The following is a 21600-nucleotide window of genomic DNA, read 5'->3' on the forward strand; positions in this document are numbered from 1 at the left end:
TCCGTGGGAACTCATGAACCAGAGAAACCCACTCTGCCATGCAAGCATTTGAATGATTGCTGGATTGATCAGTCCTGGGGATAAGCAACACTTCTTTTCAGCTTCATGAAACTCTAAAGCCACCTATGAATTTTAGCAGGATCTCAGTCAGGAACAGTTTTACTGAGAATGATTTGTTTCTTTTCTTGCCTGTTCCTGCCAGTCTCTTTTCTGAACTTGGGCCAGTATTTCCCTGGCTTTGTTAATAAAGATTTTCTGTGCAACATGTTGGTTAGTTGGTTCCTGATGTTTTTTTTTTTTTTTTTTGAGATGGAGTTTCGCTCTTGTTACCCAGGCTGGAGTGCAATGGCGTGATCTCGGCTCACCGCAACCTCTGCTTCCTGGGTTCAGGCAATTCTCCTGCCTCAGCCTCCTGAGTAGCTGGGATTACAGGCACGCGCCAACATGCCCAGCTAATTTTTTGTATTTTTAGTAGAGACGGGGTTTCATCGTGTTGACCAGGATGGTCTCGATCTCTCGACCTCGTGATCCACCCGCCTCGGCCTCCCAAAGTGCTGGGATTACAGGCTTGAGCCATCGTGCCCGGCCGGTTCCTGATGTTTAAAAGCAAGATTTTCATATTCTCTAGTAGTTACTCACTGAATTTGCTGTGAATTTACAACCAAAAAGCTTGATCAGGGATCATCACAATTAAAACTGAATAGTATCATGAAGATTTTGTCAGTTTCATTCCATTTCTCGGGGAGCACCCGCACCAACCAGCACTGAGTATAGTTCTTGCTTTTTGGAGTATCAGTGAAATTTAGAGTTAGATGCCTATTGTATATTCAAGAATTTGTATTATTATTCAGCTGCAAAAAAGAATGAAATGAAATACTGATAACATACTTAAAACATAGACAAACCATAAAAAAAATTCCACTAAGAAGTCAGCTGGTCTTCCTGCCTGACTTAGTAAAAAAAAAAAAAAAAGAAAAAAAGAAGTCAGGTGCACAAGATCAGATAGTGTATGATTTTGTTTATGTGATGTGTCCGAAATAGGAAAATCTTTAGAGGCAGAAAGTAGATTAATGGTTGCCAGGGTCTGAGGGAGAGGAAATGGGAGTGACTGCTGAACAGGTACAGGGTTTCTTTTTCGGGTGATGGAAATGTTCTGGAAGTATATAGTGGTTATGGTTTCACATTGTTGTGAACATACTAAAAATCACTGAAGTATACACTTTATAACAGTTAAAATGGTGAATTTTATTTATTTTATTTTACTTGAGACATTGTCTTGCTGTCACCCAGGCTGGAGTACGGTGGCACAATCTCGGCTCATTGCAACCTCTGCCTCCCTGGTTCAAGTAATCCTCCTGCCTCAGCTTCCCAAGTAGCTGGGCTTACAGGCATGCACCACCATGCCTGGCTAATTTTTGTATTTTTTGTAGACATGTGTTTTCACCGTCATGGCCAAGCTGGTCTCAAACTCCTCATCTCAAGCAGTTCACCCACTTTGGCTTCCCAAAGTGCTGGGATTACAGGCATGAGCCACTGCACCCAGCCTTCTGAATTTTATATGAACTTTATCTCAACTTAAAAAAAAAAAAAAAAAAAAAAGAGCAGAGCTACCAGGCACTTCTGTGGCACCATTAGGAAGCAGTGTCCGGAATACTCTCTGTAGGACAGCTTCTGATTCTGAATTGTTCTTTTAGTTTCTATACCAGTAGTTACTGCCTGAAGAGGAGTTCTGTCCTCCTATTCATCCCTCTATTCATACTGATCTTCCACTTCTAGATTCCTTGGGATACAATTCCTTGGTTAATTAATGCCCTTGCATTCTACCATTGTTCCCATACATAGTCCAGGAGTTCACGATTACAGTGAGCTGTGATTGCACCACTACACTCCAGCCTGGGTGGCAGAGCAATTCCCTGTCTCTAAAAAAGAAAGAAAAACTTATATAAGACAAGAAAAATATACAAAAGTCTATATACATAGCTGGGAGCAGTGGTTCATGTCTGTAATCGCAGCCCTTTGGGAGTCTAAGGCAGGCAGATCGCTTGAGGTCAGGCGTTCCAGACCAGCCTTGCTAACATGGTAAAATTCTGTCTCTACTAAAATTACAAAAATTAGCCAGGTGTGGTGGCAGGTGCCTGTAATCCCAGCTTCTTGAGAGGCTGAGGCAAGAGAATTGCTTGAACCCAAGAGATGGAGCTTGCAGTGAACCTAGATCATGCCATTGCATGATCTAGGAGCCTGGGCCACAGAACAACTCTGTCACCAAAAAGATAAAAAAAAGAAAAGAAAAGGAAATAGCACTTAGACAGGCGTGGTGGCTCACACTGGTAATCCCGGCGCTTTGGGAGGCCAGGGTGGATTGGGCGTGGTGGCGCATGCCTGTAGTCCCAGCTTCTCAGCAGGCCGAGGCAGGAGACTTGCTTAAACCCAGGAGGCAGAGGTTGCAATAAGGGTAGATCACATTGCTGCACTCTATCTTGGGCAACAGAGTGAGACTGTCTCAAAAAAAAAAAAAAAAGAAAGAAAAAAGAAATATAGCACTTAAAGCAATTTCATACTGGAACATGACTAGGTAGAATAATCACAGACCCAAATACATCCAAGGATTTAGTCTGTATTGAAAGTATCATATAAGATTAGTGGAGAAGCATGGTTGATGCAAAAAATGTTGGATAACTGGGGGTAACCATTTAAAAAAAAGTTAAGTGTGGCTCCGCTACCTCACTTTCCTTTGCTAGATAAATTCCAGGTGGATCATAAATTTAAACATAAAAATGCAACTGTAGAAGTAATCTACTTAAATTTGAGATTTAAAAAATAAAAATAAAAAAAGATCTTCTGACCCGGTGCAGTAGCTGACCCCTATAATGCCAACATTTAGTAGGGGCCAAGGCGGGTGGATCACTTGCAGCCAGGAGTTTGAGACCAGCCTGACCAACCTGGTGAAACCCCATCTCTGCTAAAAATACAAAAATGGGCCAGGCATGGTGTGTGCCTATAGCCCCAGCTAGTCAGTAGGCTGAGGCAGGAGAATTCCTTAGATTCAGGAGGCAGAAGTTGCAGTGAGCTGAGATCATGCCACTGCACTCCAGCCTGGGCAACACAAGAGGAGACTCCATCTCAAAAGACAAACAAACAAAAAACAAAACAAAACAAAAACTCTGGCAACATCCTAAGTATGACTTAAATCTCAATAGTTTGTTGTTGTTGTTGTTGTTGTTGTTGTTGTTGTTGTTGTTGTTGAAACGGAGTTTTGGGCCAGGCATGGTGGCTCACGCCTGTAATCCCAGCACTTTGGGAGGCCGAGGTGGGTGGGTCATGAGGTCAAGAGATCAAGACCATCCTGGTGAAACATGGTGAAACCCCATCTCCACTAAAAATACAAAAAAATAGCTGGGCATGGTGGCGTGTGCCTGTAATCCCAGCTACTCAGGAGGCTGAGGCAGGAGAATTGCTGAACCCAGGAGGTGGAGGTTGCAGTGAGCCGAGATCGCGCCATTGCACTCCAGCCTGGGTAACGAGTGAAACTCCGTCTCAAAAAAAAAAAAAAAGGAACGGAGTTTCGCTCTTGTTGCCCCAGCTGGAATGCAATGGCGTGATCTCAGCTCATCACAACCTCCACCTCCTGGGTTCGCGAGATTGTTCTGCCTCAGCCTCCCAAGTAGTTAGGATTACGGGCATGCACCACCACGCCCATCTGGGTTTCTCCATGTTAGGCCAGTCTTAAACTTCTGACCTCAGGTGATCCACCTGCCTCAGCCTCCCAAAGTGCTGGGACTGCAGGCATAAGCCACCATGCCGGGCTGCAATTGTTTGTTTTAATTTTAGAGACGGGATCTTGCCATGTTGGCCAAGCTGTTCTTGAACTTCTGGGCTCAGATAATCTGCCTGTCTGGGCCTCCGGAGTACTGGGATCATAGGTGTGGTCTCGAACTCCTGGGCTCAAGGGATCTGCCTGTCTAGGCCTCCCAAAGTACTGGGATTATAGGTGTGAGCCACCGTGCCTGGCCCCTACATAGTTTTTCTTTACAGAAGAATGACAAATATAAAAACACAGTTTCAGTCAACACAGTAATATTCAATTCAGCCAATAATCATGCTTGGGTACCTAAATAATTGGGTAAAAGACTATGGAGGAACAGAATTTTTACACAATTTCCAAAGTATTTCCCCACTGATTATTGATTAAAAGCAAAGGGAAAGAGACTCTTACAGTGTAAAAATCTAGTACATACTATCCTAATTAAATGCTTAAAGTTATCATTAGTGATGGACAAACTCAATCTCTGCCTTTTGAGGTGATGCATCAAAAAGGACCATGTCACCTAAGTAATATTTCTACCAAAAATGTTTACCTGAGTCTCGGCATGAGAAACAATCAGACAAATCCACATTGAAAGATGTGTAAAAGTGCTGGCCTGGATTCTTCACTAAGAGCCAGATGTCATGAAAAAACAAGGCTAGACAGATCACTTAATGGAGACCAAACAGACATCACAACTGCAACGTATGATCCTCAGTTGGATCCTGGAAGCCTAACAAACAAAGACAGCCAGGCCCACTGGCTCACGCCTATACTCCGAACACATTGGGAAGCCGAGGTGGGTGGATCACTTGAGGCCAGGAGACCAAGACCAGCCTGGCCAACATGGTGAAACCCTGTCTCTACTGAAAATCCAAAAAAATAACTAGATGTGGTGGCATGTACCTGTATTTCCGGCTACTCGGGAGGCTGAGGCAGAAGAATCTCTTGAACTTACCTCATGCCTATAATCCCAGCACTGTGTGAGATCAATGCAGGTGGATCACCTGAGGTCAGGAGTTCAAGACCAGCCTGGCCAACATGGTGAAACCCAGTCTACTAAAAATACAAAAATTAGCTGGGCACAGTGGCTCATGCCTGTAATCTCAACACTTTGGGAGGCCAAGGCAGGGAGATCACCTGAGGTCAGGAGTTTGGGACCAGCCTGTCCAAGATGTGTGAAACCCCATCTCTACTAAAAATAGAAAATATAAAAATTAGCCCAGTGTGGTGGTGTGCACCTGTAATCCCAGCTACTCAGGAGGCTGAGACAGGAGAATTGCTTGAACCCAGGAGGTGGAGGTTGCAGTGAACCAAGATCACGCCACTGCACTCCAGGCTGGTCAACAGAGCAAGACTGTGTCTCAAAAAAGTAATAATAATAATAATAATACAAAAATTAGCTGATCATGGTGGCACATACCTGTAATCCCAGCTACTCAGAAGGCTGAGGCAGGAGAATCACTGAGCCCAGGAGGCAGAGGTTACAGTGAGCCGAGATCATGCCACTGCACTCCAGCCTGGATGACAGAGTGAGACTCTGTCTCAAAACGAAAACAAAATTTAAAAAAAAAAATCGACTGCCAGTGGTGACACTATAGATAAAAAGGGGAGAAAGCCTTTTCAGTGTTTGTTTTTCTACATATATTTCCTATTGAAGAAGGCAAGGAATTTCTAATGGAAATTTGGTAGCACAGGAAATATCTATATATTAAATGATAGCAGCATGGTATAGGTTTGGGTAGAATTTCGGCTATATATGACATGTCTTTAAAAAAAGAAAATACAAAGTTAGATGTCAGTGGAAATTTTTTCAGGCAATAGAAGTATGAATTTCTTTTCCTTTTCTCTTTGTTGTATTTTCCAAGTTTTCTGTAATGAGTTTACAATATATTTCTGATAGACAAAAATAATGACCTTTTTTTTAAAAAAAAATGCTTAATACCATTCTTTATATGGGATTTGTCCCTGTACCCATTTGTTTCCTCACCTCTCACCCCACAAAAAAATAGAAAATTCCTCAGATAGGCCGGGCGCGGTGGCTCACGCCTGTAATCCCAGCACTTTGGGAGGCCAAGGCTGGCGGATTACGAGGTAAAGAGATCGAGACCATCCTGGCCAACATGGTGAAACCCCATCTCTACTAAAAAATACAAAAATTAGTTGGGTGTGGTAGCGCACACCTGTAGTCCCAGCTACTCTGGAGGCTGAGGCAAGAGAATTGCTTGAACCAGGGAGGCAGAGGTTGCAGTGAACCAAGATCATGCCACTGCACTCCAGCCTGGCGACAGAGCGAGATTCTGTCTCAAAAAAAGAAAAAGAAAATTCCTCAGATATGATTGTTCTGTTACTCATCAGCCTATAAATAATAAGAGGTCTGAAGTATATAAAATATGGATGGCCAGGAGTACGTGGTTCCAACAGGAGCACGTACCATTACACTGAAGGAAGAATGCGGAGGAGAGAAGGTCGCGCACACCTCACCTGCTGCGGTGCCTTTTCCTGTCGGGGGCTCAGAGCTGTGCTGTGTCTTGTTTTCTGTACTGTTCCAGGCAGATAATCAATATCTTACAATCTTCTTTCTACTCTTTTTTGTTTTGTTGCTTTTCTTTTCTTTTTTTTTAAGAATAACTGCACAAAGACTTGCCCACTTGAATAAGTGCTTGATGAACTTCAAGCTAGGGAATTTCAGCTATCAGAAAAAGCCTCTGAAATTGGGAGAGCTTCAAGGAAACCACTTCACTGTTGTTCTCAGGTAAAGACCTGCAGGTGGGAATGTAGACCAGAGGGTCTGGCCAGGGCATTGTGAGTCTGTTACTCATCACTGGTCATAAGGTCCTGGTGAGCTGGCACTAACAGAACGGAAGTGGCAGCAAGGGAGGGTAGGGCAGGGCCTGGCAGGGCTGGGAGAGCAACTGTAGACACCTTGCCCTTCGGAAACCTAGCGCACCCTTTGGAAAGACACCGTTTTCTTCAAATACTGTGATAAAACACACTGAGCCTGTGATTCCACTTAAGACAAAGCTCCTAGAATAGGCAAATCTGTAGACATAGAAGGTAGAATAGTGGTTACAGGGGAAAAGGTTGGGAGTAATGGAAAGTTACCGTTTAGTGGGTACAGAGTTTCATTTTGAGAATATGAAAAAATTTGGGAAATAGATAGTGGTGAAGGGTGCTCAGCATTGTGAATGTAGTTAACCCATTTATGCCTGATATTCCGTTATTGGAATGCTAAGTATGTAAGAGTTATTTCTATCGTACTGCTCAAGATCATCCCCGAGGTCTGATTGCAAAAATTCAAAAAATTACAACCTCCAGCATAAATGGGTTAATACCACCAAATTGCACACTTAAAAATGGCTAAAATGGTAAATTACATTATAAATCACTTATCACAACTTTAAAAAAAAAAGAGAGCCCCCAGGAGGTAGAGAGAAAGCTGCAGAAAGAAAAGACACGGAAGCTACGCTGTAGTCATTTATAAGCTGCCTCCCTGAGCGTTTTTCTTTTTTTCTCTGGATAATTTGGGTCCCTGTAGAAATATTACAGGAACTGATGAACAAGTACAGCAAGCTATGAACTCTCTGAAGGAGATTGGATTTATTAACTACTATGGAATGCAGAGATTTGGAACCACAGCTGTCCCTACGTATCAGGTTGGAAGGTTGGTATAGAATTTCTTTTATCAAAAAGAGCTTTTTCATAAAAGAAGCAGGATTTGGTGGTGGTGGTGTTTTTAATTATTTCTATGCTCTCGCATGTCTGGGGTAAATGAACCACAGTCTCATAATTTTTGTTTTAAGATAATGCATGCACAAGGTAAAAAATCAAGAGTTCAAAAGAATATGACTTGAAAATTGAGCTTTCCTGCCACTCTTGGTAACCCATCTAAGGGATCTATTTTTATTTTTATTTTTGTTTATTTATTTTTTGAGACGGAGTTTTCACTCTTGTTACCCAGGCTGGATTGCAATGGCGCAATCTCGGCTCACCGCAACCTCCGCCTCCTGGGTTCAGGCAATTCTCCTGCCTCAGCCTCCTTGAGTAGCTGGGATTACAGGCACGTGCCACCATGCCCAGCTAATTTTTTGTATTTTTAGTAGAGACGGGGTTTCACCATGTTGACCAGGATGGTCTCGATCTCTTGACCTCGTGATCCACCCACCTCGGCCTCCCAAAGTGCTGGGATTACAGGCTTGAGCCACCGCGCCCGGCTATTTTTATTTTTATTATTTGAGACAGAGTCTTGCTCTGTTGATCAGGCTGAAGTGCAGTGGTGCAATGTCAGCTCACTGCAACCTCCGCCTCCCAGGTTCAAGCTGTTTGCCTGCCTCAGCCTCCTGAGTATCTGGGATTACAGGCTCCTGCCACCACACCCAGCTAACTTTTTTGTGTTTTTACTAGTGACAGGGTTTCACCATGTGGCCAGGCTGGTCTGAAACTCCTGACCTCAAATGATCCACCCACCTTAGCCTCCCAAAGTACTGGAATTAGAGGTGTGAGCCACTGTGCCCAGCCCTATTTTTATTTTTATTTTTGAACAGGTGAGTCTTGGCTCAATAAGTGATTCAAAGTGATTCCGCAGTAATCATCTGGGTAACACAGACCCAAAGTAGCCCCACAGAGATGATACATTTTATGATCTGTGTTAACAAGTTTATTAAATTTGATATGCCCTTCTCTCTTAATTTTATTTATTTATTTTTTGAGACAGAGTTTCGCTCTTGTTACCCAGGCTAGAGTGCAATGGCGCGATTTCGGCTCACCGCAACCTCCGCCTCCTGGATTCAGGCAATTCTCCTGCCTCAGCCTCCTGAGTAGCTCGGATTACAGGCATGTGCCACCATGCCCAGCTACTTTTTTTTGTATTTTTAGTAGAGACGGGGTTTCACCATATTGACCAGGACGGTCTCGATCTCTTGACCTCGTGATGCACCCGCCTCGGCCTCCCAAAGTGCTGGGATTACAGGCTTAAGCCACCGCACCCAGCCTTATTTTTTAATTTTTATATTTTTTGAGATTACTTCTCGCTCTGTTGCCCAGGCTGCAGTGTAGTGGTGCCATCTCGACTCACTGCAACCTCCGCCTCCTGGGTTCAGGTGATTCTTCTGCCTCAGCCTCCCAAGTAGCTGAGACTACAGGCATGCACCAGACCCAGCTGATTTTTGTATTTTTAGTAGAGGTGAGGTTTTGCCATCTTGGCCAAACTGGTCTCAAACTCCTGACCTCCAGTGATCTGCCCGCCTCGATCTCCCTAAGTGGGAGGTGTGAGCCACCGTGCCTGGCCCCTTCCCTCACTCTTTAAGGAAAGTAATAAAGATTAAAATTAGTGACATGGAATTTAAGAAGTCTGATTTACTTTTAAACTAATAAGAATCCCTCTCGGCCGAGCGCGGTGGCTCACGCCTATAATCCCAGCACTTTGGGAGGCTGAGGCGGGTGGATCACGAGGTCGAGAGATTGAGACCATCCTGGTCAACATGGTGAAACCCCGTCTCTACTAAAAATAAAAAAAAAATTAGCGGGGCGTAGTGGCGTGTGCCTGTAATCCCAGCTAATCAGGAGGCTGAGGCAGGAGAATTGCTTGAACCCAGGAGGCGGAGGTTGCGGTGAGCCGAGATGGCGCCATTGCACTCCAGCCTGGGTAACAAAAGCGAAACTCCATCTCAAAAAAAAAAAAAGAATCCCTCTAGACTAAGCTACAGTAGAATCCCATCAATAAATAGTTAGGTTCATAAATGTACTTTTGGAATCCTGTTGCTCAGCAGAGACCGCGTTACCTAAACTAGTTATTCAGTTCGAATTGTAGTAGTTACAAGTCAGAAATGATTTGAGTGTTCATATTCTTCCTTGTGTTTCAGACCCTTCAGGTTAGCAAACTCAGGCTTAGAGAGGGCTGCGTGAACTCATTAGCTGATTGGCTATAGTTTGGAAATACGAGTTTTCCCGGCTTCCAATCCATTGTTTTAGCAGCTCACTCTGTGAAGTTGTGTTCGTTTTTATGATTTTAAAAGTGCAAAATGATAAAAATCTATATTTCCTCTGCCTCTTTGAGTCATTATTGAGAAGATGAAAAGGCTCAGGTGAAATCAGACTTGAGTTCTGAGCCTCAAATTACTCATCTGTAGAATGAAGATAATACCAATTCAGAAGGTGATGAAAATGAAGTGAAATGATGTTGAGGCCACATCTATTTTTATGCCTCGAATATAGTGAGTGCTAATATGTTTTCAACCTTGCTAATGGTCAGAGGGCATTGATAAAAACAATAAAAATGTGAATTGTATTATGGGACAGAATATTTAAGGGAGGGCTGTATCTACTTATAAATTGGTTATTAATTTGGCAGAAGGACAGCCATGGAACCCTATACATTTTGTACTTCAAAGATAATGTAAACAAACATAAACGGCCGGGCACGGTGGCTCAAGCCTGTAATCCCAGCACTTTGGGAGGCCGAGGCGGGTGGATCACGAGGTCGAGAGATCGAGACCATCCTGGTCAACATGGTGAAACCCCGTCTCTACTAAAAAATACAAAAAATTAGCTGGGCGTGGTGGCACGTGCCTGTAATCCCAGCTACTCAGGAGGCTGAGGCAGGAGAATTGCCTGAACCCAGGAGGTGGAGGTTGCGGTGAGCCGAGATCGCGCCATTGCACTCCAGCCTGGGTAACAAGAGCAAAACTCTGTCTCAAAAAAAAAAAAACAAACAAACATAAATAACGAAAATGAGATCAAATTCATCCCACAGCAAAAATTACATAGCATGCCCAAAGGTCAGTACTGTCAGCTCAGAATTCCAAATCATTCATTTTTACAGCATAAGAATATCTCTTGCTTTCAAAGAAACCCACTGTTAACACCATAGAATTCTCTGAAGGCAAAAACAAACTCTCAGTTTATATTGTAACGGTGGAAAAATGACTTGTATCTAAAATATTAAAAGCTCTTACAACTCAAGAACAGACAACCCATTCTAAAACTTGGCAAAGAGTCTGAATAGACCTTTTTAAAAATAAGATAAACAAATGGCCAATAAGCACCCAAAAAGATGCTTATCATCGCTAATCTTTAAGAAATGCAAATCAAAACCACAGTGAGATGCCACTTCATACCTACCAGGAGAGCTGAAATAAAAAAGACAGAGAATAACATGTATTGGTGAGGGCTGGAGAAATTGGAACCCCTGTACATTCCTAGTGGAAATGTAAAATGGTATAACCATTTGGAAAATAGCCTGGCAGTTCCTCAAAAGGTTACAAAGTTAGCATATGACCCAGCAGTTGCATTTCTAGTTATATACTGAGCACAACTGAAAATCATATGTTCACACAAAAATTTATACAGATGTTTATAGCAGCCAAAAGACTGGAAACAACCCAAATGTCCACCTACTGATGAATGGATAAACAAAATATACAATGGAATATACAATAATATATAATGAAATATTAGCAATAAAAAGAAATTAAATACCTGATACGTTCTGCAACATGAATGAACCTTGAAAACGTATTGTTAAGTAAGCTGGGCACTGTGGCTCATGCCTGTAATCCCAACAACTTGAGAGGCCAAGGTGGGAGGATCACTTGAGGTCAGGAGTTCAAGACCAGCCTGGGCACCATAGCAAGGCCCCATCTCTACACACAAAAAAATAAAATAAAATAATTTTTTTTTTTTTAAATTAGCTGAGTGTGGTGCTGCCTGCCTTTGATCCTAGCTACTTAGGAGGCTTAGGCTGGAGAATCACTTAAGCCCAGGAGTTTGAGGATGCAGTGAACAGTGTACCACCACTGCACTATAGTGTGGGTGACAGAGCAAGACCCTGCCTGTGAATTAGTGAATGAATCCATTTTTTTTCTTTCTCTTTTCTTTTTTTTACTTCAAAACCACAATCAGAATAAATTTTCTATGAAATTTCCAATATGAGCAAATCTATAGAGAAAGAGCTGGAACAGCCCAAATGGGAATTGACTGCCAATGGGATAGGAGTTTTTTTTGGGGGGGTGATAAAAATGTTCTAAAATTCTGTAATGCTCCACAATTCTTTAAAAATATAAAAGCCATTAAATTGTACACTTAAAATTCAGTGGGTGAATTACATTGTTATGTGAATTATTGAATACCTTAATAAAAACTTTTTAAAAAAGAAAGTGAGCTGGGCACAGTGGCTCATGGCCGTAATCCCAACACTGGGAGGCTGAGGTGAGTAGATCACCTGAGGTCAAGAGTTCAAGATCAGCCTGGCCAACATGGTGAAACCCCTTCTCTACCAAAAATACAAAAATTAGCTGAGTATGGTGGCATGTGCCTATAGTCCCAACTACTTGAGAGGCTGAGGAAGGAGAATCGCTTGAACTCAGGAGGCAGAAATGACAGAGCGAGACTCTGTCTCAAAAAAAAAAAAAAAAAGAAAAGTAGAGTAAGTAAGCCCTCACATCTGTTTAAATGATTTTCGAGAAGGGTGATAAGACCATTCAAAGTGGAAAGGATAACTTTTCAACAAATAATTTTGGGGAAAATTGGATATCCACATGCAAAAAACTGAAATTGGACCCTTACCTTACAAGTTACACCATATATAAAATTAAAATAGGCTAGGCATGATGGATTACACCTGTAATCCCAGCACTTTGGGAAGCCGAGGTGGGCGGATTGCTTGAGGTCAGACGTTCAAGACCACCCTAGCTAACATAGTGAAACCCCGTCTCTACTAAAAATACAAAAATTAATTGGGAGTGGTGGCGTGCACACCTGTAATCCCAGCTACTCGTGAGGCTGAGGCAGGAGAATTGCTTGAGCCTGGGGGGCAGAGATTGCAGTGAGCCAAGATTGTGCCACTGCACTCTAGCCTGGGTTACAGTGAAACTCTGTCTCAAAAATAAAGTAAAATAAACTCAAAGTGGATCAAAGATCTAAACATAGAGCAGAGTTGCACTTACACAAACTCTTAGAAGAAAACATGGGTGGAAGCCTAATGATAATGGATTTGTCAGTGGTTTCTTGGATATGACACCAAAAGCACAGGCAACACACAAAAGAAAAAAATAATGGCCGGGTACGGTGGCTCAAGCCTGTAATCCCAGCACTTTGGGAGGCTGAGGCAGGTGGATCACGAGGTCAAGAGATCGAGACCATCCTGGTCAACATGGTGAAACCCCGTCTCTACTAAAATACAAAAAAAATTAGCTGGGCATGGTGGCGCGTGCCTGTAATCCCAGCCACTCAGGAGGCTGAGGCAGGAGAATTGCCTGAACCCAGGAGGCAGAGGTTGCAGTGAGCCAAGATGGCGCCATTGCACTCCAGCCTGGGTAACGAGCGAAACTCCGTCTCAAAAAAAAAAAAAAAAATGTGCATCAAAGGACACTATCAACGGAATGAAAAGATAACCCACAGAATAGGAGGCAGTATTTCAAATCGTATGTCTGATAAGACTTATATCTAGAATGTATAAAGAACTAAATGACTCCCCAAACTCAACAACAACCAAAAAAAGAAAAAAAAATGCAAAAATGAGCGAAGGCGTGGAATAAATGTGTTCCAAAGTTACACAGATTGGTGTTTAACATCACTTAATCATTAGGGAGATGCAAATTGAAACTTCATGGGTACCCCTTTGTATCCATTAGGAAGGCTACCATCACAAAACAGTAAAAACAAATAAGTGTTGGTAAGGGTGCGGAGAAATAAGAAACCTGGGCTTTGCTGGTGAGGATGTAAAATAGTGTAGCCATTGGGGAAAACAGTATGGTGATTTCTTAAGAAATTAAATATAGGCTGGGCATGGTGGCTCAGGCCTGTAATCTCAGCACTTTGGGAGGCTGAGGCCGGCTGGTCACAAGCTCAAGAGATAGAGACCATCCTGACCAGCACGGTGAAACCCCATCTCTTCTAAAAATAAAAAAATTAGCTGGGCATGGTGATGGGCGCCTGTAGTCCCAACTACTCAGAAGGCTAAGGCAGGAGAATCTCTTGAACCCAGGAGGTGGAGGTTGCAGTGAGCCGAGATCGTATCACTGCATTTAAACCTGGTGAGAGAGCAAGACTCCGTCTAAAAAAGTAAAGTAAAAATAAATATAGGCCGGGCGCGGTGGCTCACGCCTGTAATCCCAGCACTTTGGGAGGCCTAGGTGGGTGGATCACCTGAGGTCGGGAGTTTAAGAACAGCCTGACCAATATGGAGAAACCCTGTCAAAAAATTAGCATTCCTGTAATCCCAGCTACTTGGGAGGCTAAGGCAGGAGAATGGCTTGAACCTGGGAGGCAGAGGTTGCAGTGAGCCAAGATCACGCCATCGCACTCCAGCCTGGGCAACAAGACTGAGACTCTGTCTCAAAAGTAAATAAAAATTATGTTAGGATCCAACAATTTCACATCTCAGTATATACCCAAAAGAAATGACAGTGGGAACTTACTGGATACTTGTACATGCATGTTTATAACAGCACCATTCACAATAGCCAAAAGGAGCAGCCCAAGTGTTTATCCAAAGTGTGGTGTATACATACAATGGAGTATGTAAGCCTTTAGAAGGAGGAATTTTGTTTGCTTGTTTGCTTGCTTGCTTTTTGGTTTTTTGAGATGGAGTTTTGCTCTGTTGCCCAGGCTGGAGTGCAGTGGCATAATCTTGGCTCACTACAACCTCCACCTCCCAGTCGGTCTTGAGTAATTCAAAGGGAGGGAAATTTTCATACATGCTCTCACATTGAAAAGCCTTGGAAATTTTATGTTACCTGACATAAGCCAGTAACAAAAGGACAAATATGGTATGATTTCTCTTACATGAAGTTCCTAGGGTAGCCAAAGCCATAGACAGAAAGTGGAATGGTGGCTGCCAGGGAGGGGGATGAGTAGATAGGGAGTTTTATTGAATGGGTATTGAGTTTCAGTTGAGAAGATTGAAAAGTTCTGGTGGTGGACAGTGATGATGGTTGCCCCAACAATGTAAATGTGCATAATGCCACAGAACTGTACCCTTAAAAATAGCCAAAAATCTACATTTTATGTTATATTTATCACAGTAAAATAAAAGAAGGTAGAAGAAGGAAAGATAAAGTAAGAAAAGTACAAAACACATTAATGTGTAGTGTGCTAAATAGGATAGCCCATTGTAAACCAGATTAAATGTTTACATTTAATATGGCATTGCATACTGAACCTTTACAGTATATGGTGGCATCTTAAAGGTGTTGAAAAGTCCTGCAGTTAAGAAACAGTTTAGGGCCGGACGCCGTGTCTCCTACCTGTAATCCCAGCACTTTGGGAGGCCAAGGCAGGTGGATCACAAGGACAGGAGATTGAGACATCCTAGCCAGCACGGTAAAACTCCACTAAAAATAGAAAAGTTAGCTGGGTGTGGTGCACAGTAGTCTCAGCTACTCAGGAGGCTGAGGCAGGAGAATCGCTTGAACCAGGGAGGTGGAGATTGCAGTGAGGTCGCACCACTGCATTCTAGCCTGCGCAACAGAGAGACTCCATCTAAAAAAAAGATAGAAACTGAAAGCAACTGTTTTATCATATCAGGTGGTGGCAAAGGGTTTTCTATAAAGGAACAGTTAGTTAATATTTCAGGCCTTGTGGGTCATTTAATGTTTGTTGCAGGTACTGAGCTCTGGAGTTACACTGCAAAAGCAGCCATGGACAGTATGCAAATCAATGTGCATGGCTGTTTTCCAATAAAACTACAGAATTAGGTGGACAACGAGCTTAGGCCCGCAGGCTATAATTGATACTTAACAAAGGTTTTTTGTTTGATTGCTTGTTTGTTTTTGTTTTTGTTTTTGAGACAAAGTCTCACTCTTTCACCCAGGCTGGAGTACAGTGGTGTGATCTGGGCTCACTGCAACCTCCACCTCCCGGGTTCAGCGATTCTCCTGCCTCAGCCTCCGAGTAGATGGGACTACAGGCACGTGCTACCATGCCCGGCTAATTTTTTTGTATTTTTGGGAGAAACGAGGTTTCACCGTTTTAGCCGGGATGGTCTCAGTTTTCTGACCTTGTCATCCATCCACCTCAGCCTCCCAAAGTGCTGGGATTACAGGCATGAACCACCACACCCAGCCTAACCAAGGTTTTTTAGTGTAAAAATCTATGTCTGTTATATCTGGCAGACCAGTGCCTAATGCCAACTAGTACTCTACTTTTTTTTTGTCAATATTGTGTAAAGGATTATCCAAGTAAATAATTTATCACCTCAGGACTGATTTAAAGACTGATTTAACATGGCTTGTTCCAGGACTGTGAGGATAGCCAGCAATAGGAAATCTGTTGATGTAATTACATTATTGGATTGAAAATCCATATGATGTCATCAATATATGCCAAATAGCATTTTAGACAGTTTAATATCCAGAAATGGCCTCTATTATGTAACTTAAATATGAAAAAGAAGAAACATAATTAACTGGAAAAACAGAAAAATTAATAGAAGGGGATTCCTGTGTTCTTTTGATAGAGAAAGGTCTTGGTCACTAAGACGCCAAGACCAGAAATCTTAAAAGGAAAAAAATTTTCAGATATAGTATAGCAATAATATAGTAAATGTTAAAGGAAGAATTACATGCAGTTAAAGATTCACCAAAAAGATCAAAAATATACTCTGAAGTGTCAACAGTGCTTCATTTCTTAGAGATTGAGTAACATGTAACCTGCCTTATATACCATTCAGTTTTTTAAAAGCATATATAGGCCAGGCATGGTGGCTCACACCTGTACTCCCAGCACTTTGGGAGGCCAATGTAGCAGATCACTTGAGGCTCAGAGTTTGAGAGCAGCCTGGCCAACACAGTGAAACCTCGTCTCTACTAAAAATATAAAAATTGGCTGACCATAGTTGTTCATGCCTGTAATCCCAGCACTTTGGGAGGCTAAAGTGGGTGGATCACTTGAGGCCAAGAGTTCAAGACCAGCCTGGCCAGACATGGTGGCCCAAACCTGTAATCCCAGCTACTTGGGAGGCTAAGGCACATGAATCACTTGAACCTGAAAGGCAGAGGTTGCAGTGAGCTGAGATCATGCCACTGCACTCCAACCTGGGCAGAAGAGTGAGACTCTATCTCAAAAAATAAAAAATTAGGCAGGCTTGGTGACTCATACCTGTACTCTACTCCTGTGCAGTCCAAGCTGCACAGGAGGATGATGCAGGAGAATTGCTTAAGCCCAAGAGCAGAGGTTGCAGCGAGCCAAGATTGTGCCACTGCACTCCACCCTAGAAGACAGAGGGAGACTATCTCAACAAATTAAAATTAAATTTAAAAAAAAGTATATATAAATTTTATAATTATCAGATATCAAGATATTTCCATTCTAACAAGAATAATATAGAAGAGCAAATTGTATTCTATTTGCCTAGGTAATATCAAGAAGGTATTAACATGGAGAAATCAAACGAGTTTCACACACAGTTTCAAACATGTTTTCACACATAAAAACTTAACTGTGATTTATATAAATAATACCATGTGGGCTGGGCACAGTGGCTGGCGCCTGTAATCCCAGCACTTTGGGAGGCCGAGGCGAGTGGATCACAAGGTCGGGAGTTCAAGACCAGCCTGGCCAATATGGTGAAACCCCTCCTCTATCAAAAAAAAATACAAAAATTAGTCAGGTGTGGTGATGGGTGCATGTAGTCTCAGATACTCTGGAGGCTGAGGCAGGAGAATTGCTTGAACCCTGGAGGCGGAGGTTACAGTGAGCCGGGATCGTGCCACCGCACTCCAACCTGGGTGACAGAGCGAGACTCTGTCTCAAAAATAAATAAATAAAAAATGTGTAACTACTTAAAGCATGACTAGGTAGTATTTGTACTATTAACACATGTTTAAACTAAAATGATATTAAATGTTATGGGTAAGCATTATGTTTTTAATTTTATTCTCTTTTTTTTAAAGTTCTTTTGGTAGAAGTCCTTTTATACTTGAAATCTGTATCATACTAGATTCTCCGCTTACTCTTAAGTTTAATAAGATAATGTAAGAACAGGCGTAGTGGCTCACGCCTGTAATCCCAACACTTCGGGACACCACTTGAGCCCAGAATTTTAAGACAAATAGTGAGACCCCATCTCTACAATGAATTAAGAACTTAGCCAGGTATGGTGGTGTGCATGTGCAGTTCCCGCTACTATCATGGTGCCGGAAGAGCTGAGTTGGTAGAATCACTGGAGCTTGGAAGGTCAAGCCTTTAGTGTATAGTTAATGTGACTTGTTGACTCTTCAGAGATTTGTGCATATAAAGTTTATCTTCTGCAAAATTAAGTAAAATCAATGTTGTTTAATTTTAGAGCTATACTACAGAATTCCTGGACAGAAGTCATGGATTTAATATTGAAACCCCGCTCTGGAGGTGAGAATAAAATTCATGATAAGAAAATAAATAGAATGTATGGCTAGGTATTCATGAAATTGCTTTGAATAAAAGCATTTGTGCAAATTGGGGTCATTTCAATATTTTATTTGTTTTTACAATAAAAGTATACATTTATGTATATTTTTCAACAGTTTATGTATGTATTTAAGATTTATAATTTATATCCTATTTTAGCTTTTTTTTTCTTTTTGGAGACGGAGTTTCAGTCTCATTTCTCAGGTTGGAGTGCAATGCTACAGCCTCGCCTCCCGTGTTCCCCTGATTCTCCTGCCTCAGCCTCCTGAGTAGCTGGGATTATAGGCATGTATCACCATACCCGGCTAATTTTGTATTTTTAATAGAGGCGGGGTTTCACCATGTTGGCCAGGCTGTTCTCAAACTCATGACCTGAGGTGATCCACTCGCCTTAGCCTCCTAGAGTACAGAGATTACAGGCGTGAGCCACCACTCCTGGCCTCTATTTTAGTTCTTTTTTTTTTTTTTTTTTTTTTTTTGAGACGGAGTTTCGCTTTTGTTACCCAGGCTGGAGTGCAATGACGCGATCTCGGCTTACCGCAACCTCCGCCTCCTGGGTTCAGGCAATTCTCCTGCCTCAGCCTCCTGAGTAGCTGGGATTACAGGCACACGCCACCATGCCCAGCTAATTTTTTGTATTTTTAGTAGAGACGGGGTTTCACCACGTTGACCAGGATGGTCTAGATCTCTTGACCTTGTGATCCACCTGCCTCGGTCTCCCAAAGTGCTGGGATTACAGGCTTGAGCCACCACGCCCGGCCTATTTTAGTTCTTTAGCTCATTCAGTATATTAATTCATAACTGAATAAATATATTTAAACAATAAACACATATGTTTTTCTTTACTCACTTCTAAATATGAGTGTATGTAAATCTAAAACATTTCACCTGTGGTTATTTTGTTAAAACATAGTGTAATAGAATATAAAAACTTGGTAAAAACATCTTGAGGATTTGCAGTGTGAAGAATTCACCAAAAACTTTCCAGAAAGTATGTCTAAAATCACATTGAATGAAAAAAGATTTAATTACTGCTTTACTGATTGTCAAAATCATGCTCACTTTGGGTAATTCATTTGCAAACTATAAAAAGATGAAATTATCTAATTTTAAGGCAAGTACACCCTGCCCGTTAAACTTGACATTACAATGGAAAAAGAGAGAAGGAAAAAAGTACTGGCAACTTTTGGTCATGTTAAATCAGCTATGATAATGAACAGTTAAATGGCTTTTGCTGTTGACCAGAGGGTGATAGCATGTTGTCAAAGCCAAATAGTTCCGTAAACTTTCTACATTTCCCGTCTTTGCACTTCCTTAGTCGAGTGGAAGCTCTGAACAGCACCTGTATTGCAAATAGCATTTTCTAATTTTGTGTTCTCTGTGAACTGTACTTTAAGTTATGGAAGTCTGTCTCTTGGGTAAGTCATTTATTCATAGTTTTTTTCCCCCCGCAGCTGAAAAGGGCTACTTGGTTAAATGCAGAGAAGAATGGGCGAAGACCAAAGACCCAACTGCTGCCCTCAGAAAACTACCTGTCAAAAGGTGTGTGGAAGGGCAGCTGCTTCGAGGACTTTCAAAATATGGAATGAAGAATATAGTCTCTGCATTTGGCATAGTGAGTGCAATTTGTGAAGTCAGGCAATGGCTCAAGGTGTTTCAATGCTTTTTAAATTTCATCTTAAGGATTTTATTAAATTTTGAAAGAACAGAAGGTAAATAAGGATCCTTAGGTGATCTCGGAGCTGTTTCACCTAAGTAATCTTTGCTCAGACCCTGAGTGGTGATGAGGGAGTGGATGCGGGCATTACTTACTGAGGGCACAAGAAAAGCATCAATGTGGAAAACATAATCTTCAGTGGAAATTCTGTTTAAATTAAGTCTCTTGGTATTGGAGAAATTCAGAATCTATTGTATAGTCATTTCTTGACCATTCCATCGCCAGAGCTATAAACTGCCTTAGTAAAAGGATTGAACAGCAGACAGTCTGAATGAATAGTTGCATGTTAGTCTGGTTTCATCATGGTGATTCAAGAGTAGGAAGTACCACACTAGCAAGTGTAGCCCATACCAGTATTTGGATATGTATAATCCAGGACATGTTAAAGTTTAACCCTTAAACTAAGTCTTTTGCCAGATGCACAAAGAAAGCAGAATTCTGAGTGCATGAAATTAGTTGTCAGTTCAATAATTTAGGTTCTCTCTTTCCATGGCATTATGGGAGAAAAAGCACCGTTAGCTCGAAAAATTGATGTGTAAATTCCTTGAGTTTGCACACTGTGCCACTGATGTGAGGCATGCTTATCTAACCTGCAGCTTGCGGGCTACATGCAGCCCAGGACAGCTTTGAATGTGGCCCCATACAAATTATTTTAAACTTTTCTTAAAACATTATGGCCGAAGAAAAACAAAAAAAGAAAAAAAAGATAAACATTATGGCCGAGGATAGTGTGACATATCTGTAATCCCATCAGTTTGGGAGGCTGAGACAGGCAGATCCCTTGAGGCCAGGAGTCCGAGACCAGCCTGGCCAATGTGGCGAAACCTGTCTCTACTAAAAATAGAAAACAGGACGGTGCGGTGACTCACACCTGTAATCCTGGCACTTTGGGAGTCCAAGGCAGGCGGATCACCTGAGGTCCAGAGTTCTAGACCAGCCTGGCCAGCATGGCAAAACCCCATCTCTACTAAAAATACAAAAAATGTCAGGCACCTGTAATCCCAGGTTCTTGGGAGGCTGAGGCAGGAGAGTAGCTTAAAACTGAGAGGCAGAGATTGCAGTGAGCCGAGATCACGACATTGCACTTCAGCCTGGGCAACAAAGCGAGACTCTGTCTCAAAAAAAAAAACTCATTATCCAGACATGATAGCGTGCACCCAGCTACTCAGAAGGCTAACGTGGGAGAATTACTTGAACCTGGGAGGCGGAAGTTGCAGTGAACTAAGATAGTGTTAGTGCATTCCAGCCGAGGTGACAGAGTGAGACCCTGTCTCAAAAAAAAAAAAAACAAAAAGGAAAGAAAAATGAGAGATTAAAGTAGAGGAAAAAAAAACGAGAGGTTAAGTAGAAGAAAAATGAGAGATTAAAGTAAAAGTTTTGGCTGGGCAGTGGCTCATGCCTGTAATCCCAGCACTTTGGGAGGCTGAGGCTGGTGGATTGCTTGAACCCAGAAGTTTGTGACCAGCCTGGGCAACATAGCAAAACCCTGTCTCTAGAAAAAATACAAAAGACTAGCCAGGCATAGTGGTGTACACCTGTAGTCGCAGCTACTCAATAGGCTAAGGTGGGAGGATCACCTGAGCCTGGGAGTTTGAGGCTACAGTGAGCCATGATCATGCCACTGCACTCCAGCCTGGGCGACAGAGGGAAAACCTGTCTCAAAAATAAGTATAAATAAATAAATAAATACAGTAGGAGT

General features: G+C 42.1%; 1 protein-coding gene across 5 annotated transcripts in view; it reads left to right on the forward strand.

The window, feature by feature from the left end:
* Positions 1-21600, forward strand: part of PUS7 (pseudouridine synthase 7) — a 69894-nt gene that overhangs the window by 35613 nt on the left and 12681 nt on the right. For all 5 annotated transcript variants that reach the window (XM_039472811.1, XM_039472810.2, XM_074379275.1 and 2 more), the window contains 4 exons: positions 6429-6557; positions 7341-7466; positions 18084-18145; positions 19639-19799. In XM_039472811.1, the coding sequence (XP_039328745.1) occupies positions 6429-6557; positions 7341-7466; positions 18084-18145; positions 19639-19799 (478 nt within the window). The remainder of the gene's footprint in view (positions 1-6428; positions 6558-7340; positions 7467-18083; positions 18146-19638; positions 19800-21600) is intronic.

Source organism: Saimiri boliviensis, chromosome 10 (assembly GCF_048565385.1).
Source record: "Saimiri boliviensis isolate mSaiBol1 chromosome 10, mSaiBol1.pri, whole genome shotgun sequence".
NCBI classification, from domain to species: Eukaryota; Metazoa; Chordata; class Mammalia; order Primates; family Cebidae; genus Saimiri; species Saimiri boliviensis.